At 33.4% G+C, this 1978-nt stretch overlaps 1 protein-coding gene across 1 annotated transcript in view; it reads right to left on the bottom strand.

Annotated features, from left to right (window-relative positions):
• The window catches only part of LOC112527753 (cellulose synthase-like protein G3), a 7996-nt gene extending 6831 nt beyond the window's left edge, over positions 1 to 1165 (bottom strand). The window contains exon 1 of the mRNA XM_025138537.1: positions 582 to 1165. Within this exon, the coding sequence (XP_024994305.1) occupies positions 582 to 1142 (561 nt within the window). The 5' untranslated portion in view covers positions 1143 to 1165. The remainder of the gene's footprint in view (positions 1 to 581) is intronic.
• Between the last annotated feature and the right edge of the window lie 813 nt (positions 1166 to 1978).

The raw sequence follows: 1978 nt of genomic DNA, 5'->3' as shown, positions 1-1978 counted from the left end.
CGGATCCGGCCGCCTTTAATTTTTTTAATTTTTTTTGAAAAATTACTGACAAAATATATTTTAATTTTAATTAAAATAAATTTTGTTAAAAAAATTTAATGTAATTATTTTTTTTGTTATATTTGTTTAATTTTATAGATTTAAATACATTTTGGTTCAAAAAATATTTAGGGACTTAATCGTTCAAAATATGAATATTCATTGAGGTTTTTTCCGGATTTTTGTCACTATTTTACCACTTTAACCATAAGAATGTATCCAACAGGTTTTAGAAAAGTCCAAGGAGTTAATTAACATGTTTTGGATTGTCCAATGACTTATTTGTTCCAAAAATTGTCCACTGAGTTATTTAACATGTTTTAAATTGTCGAAGGACTTATTTGTTCCAAAAAATTGTCCAATGAGTTATTTAACATGTTTTGGAATGTCCAAGAACTTATTTGTTCCAAAAAATTGTCCAAAAACTTAATCATTTCAAACACTAAAATTCATTAGATTTTTTTAGATTTTTCCCTTTCAAATTTAAAAATAAATCTCTAGACAAATTTGCATAAAGATTTTGCGCGAAAACAATTAGTCACCTTGATTTCATCCGTGTCAGGAAACCAAGCAGGATCACTTCCAAAATACACTTCCGGTGACCTATCCACAATCTTATGCTTCTTGCAGTACGGTATCCACTGCTTCGCAAAACCAGCACCCTCCATGAACGCATACAACGCCACTTCCGATCCTCCGTCGTCCGATATGTACACTGACATTTTCTCCGGTGGGTATTCAAACGCCAACACTGACATCACCGTGTTCACCACTCCAATCGGTGGCTCCTTCTTTGGATCCGCCGTACAAATAAACACGTCCAACGCCGGATACTCTCTCTCCGCCACCACTTGTTGCAGGTTCTCCGGAAAAACGCGACGACGGATTGGCTTCCAATGAAAGGATTGGCAGGTTAACCACATGAAAGCTAGCACAAAGTCGGCTACAAACAGAGCGGTGGAGATTGGAGTGGGAGAGTAGATTAGGTTACGGCAGCGGCGGAGAAGGTGAATAGAAACGGCGCCGGCGAAGATGAGTATGAAAATACGGTTTAGCCATGTGTTGGATAATGGTTTACTGGAATGAAGGAGAGGAGCGGCCATGGCAGCAGGTTTCTTGTTTAGTCTTGTGTATAAAGTGATACTACCGCTAAGGACTATAAAAATGAATATTGTAGCATCCTTAATTTGGTATGTGGAAAAGAAAGCTAGACAAGATCGATTGAATGTGTACACATAGTAAAAGAAATTAAATTTTAAAATCAGTAATTTAATAATTTATAAATATTATTTCATTTATTTCATTATTATATTATATATATATATATATATATATGTGTATAGATGGAGGTTCAAACGAGAATACGGAGAACACTCTTATCACATGTGATAATACATGTGAGGGGACCCTGTGATGTGCGGATGACGTGTTCTACGACTTAGGTCGCACCAAAGGTTGTCTGCGTTTATGATTTAGCATCACATGTGATGGTCTTGATGAATTATAATATCTATACTATCTTATAAAGCAAATTTAACAAAAGTCTTAAAGTCTTAAAATACTAAATGACCAATATACCCTTTATATTACTTTTTCACATTTTCATCCTCTCCTCTCCTCACATACACTCATCCCCTCACAACCGATTTTTTTTTAAAATTATAATTTTAAATTTACACTTTATACCCCTATAATTAGTTAATTAATTTACTTTAAATTCTTTATTTTTAAGGGAAAAGTACAATAAAAACCAATGAACTTTCTTGTTTGGAATGATTAAGTCCTTGAACTTTTTTTTGGAACAAATAAGTCCTTGAACTTTTTTTTGGAACAAATAAGTCCTTGAACTTTCCAAAACATGTTAAATAAGTCCTTGGACAATTTTTTGGCACAAATAAGTCCTTGAACATTCTAAAATATGTTAAATAAGTCCTTAGAC

Source organism: Cynara cardunculus (genome assembly GCF_001531365.2).
Source record: "Cynara cardunculus var. scolymus isolate 2C chromosome LG 15, CcrdV1, whole genome shotgun sequence".
In the NCBI taxonomy this organism is placed as follows: Eukaryota; Viridiplantae; Streptophyta; class Magnoliopsida; order Asterales; family Asteraceae; genus Cynara; species Cynara cardunculus.
This window is presented reverse-complemented; position numbering and strand designations above follow the sequence as displayed.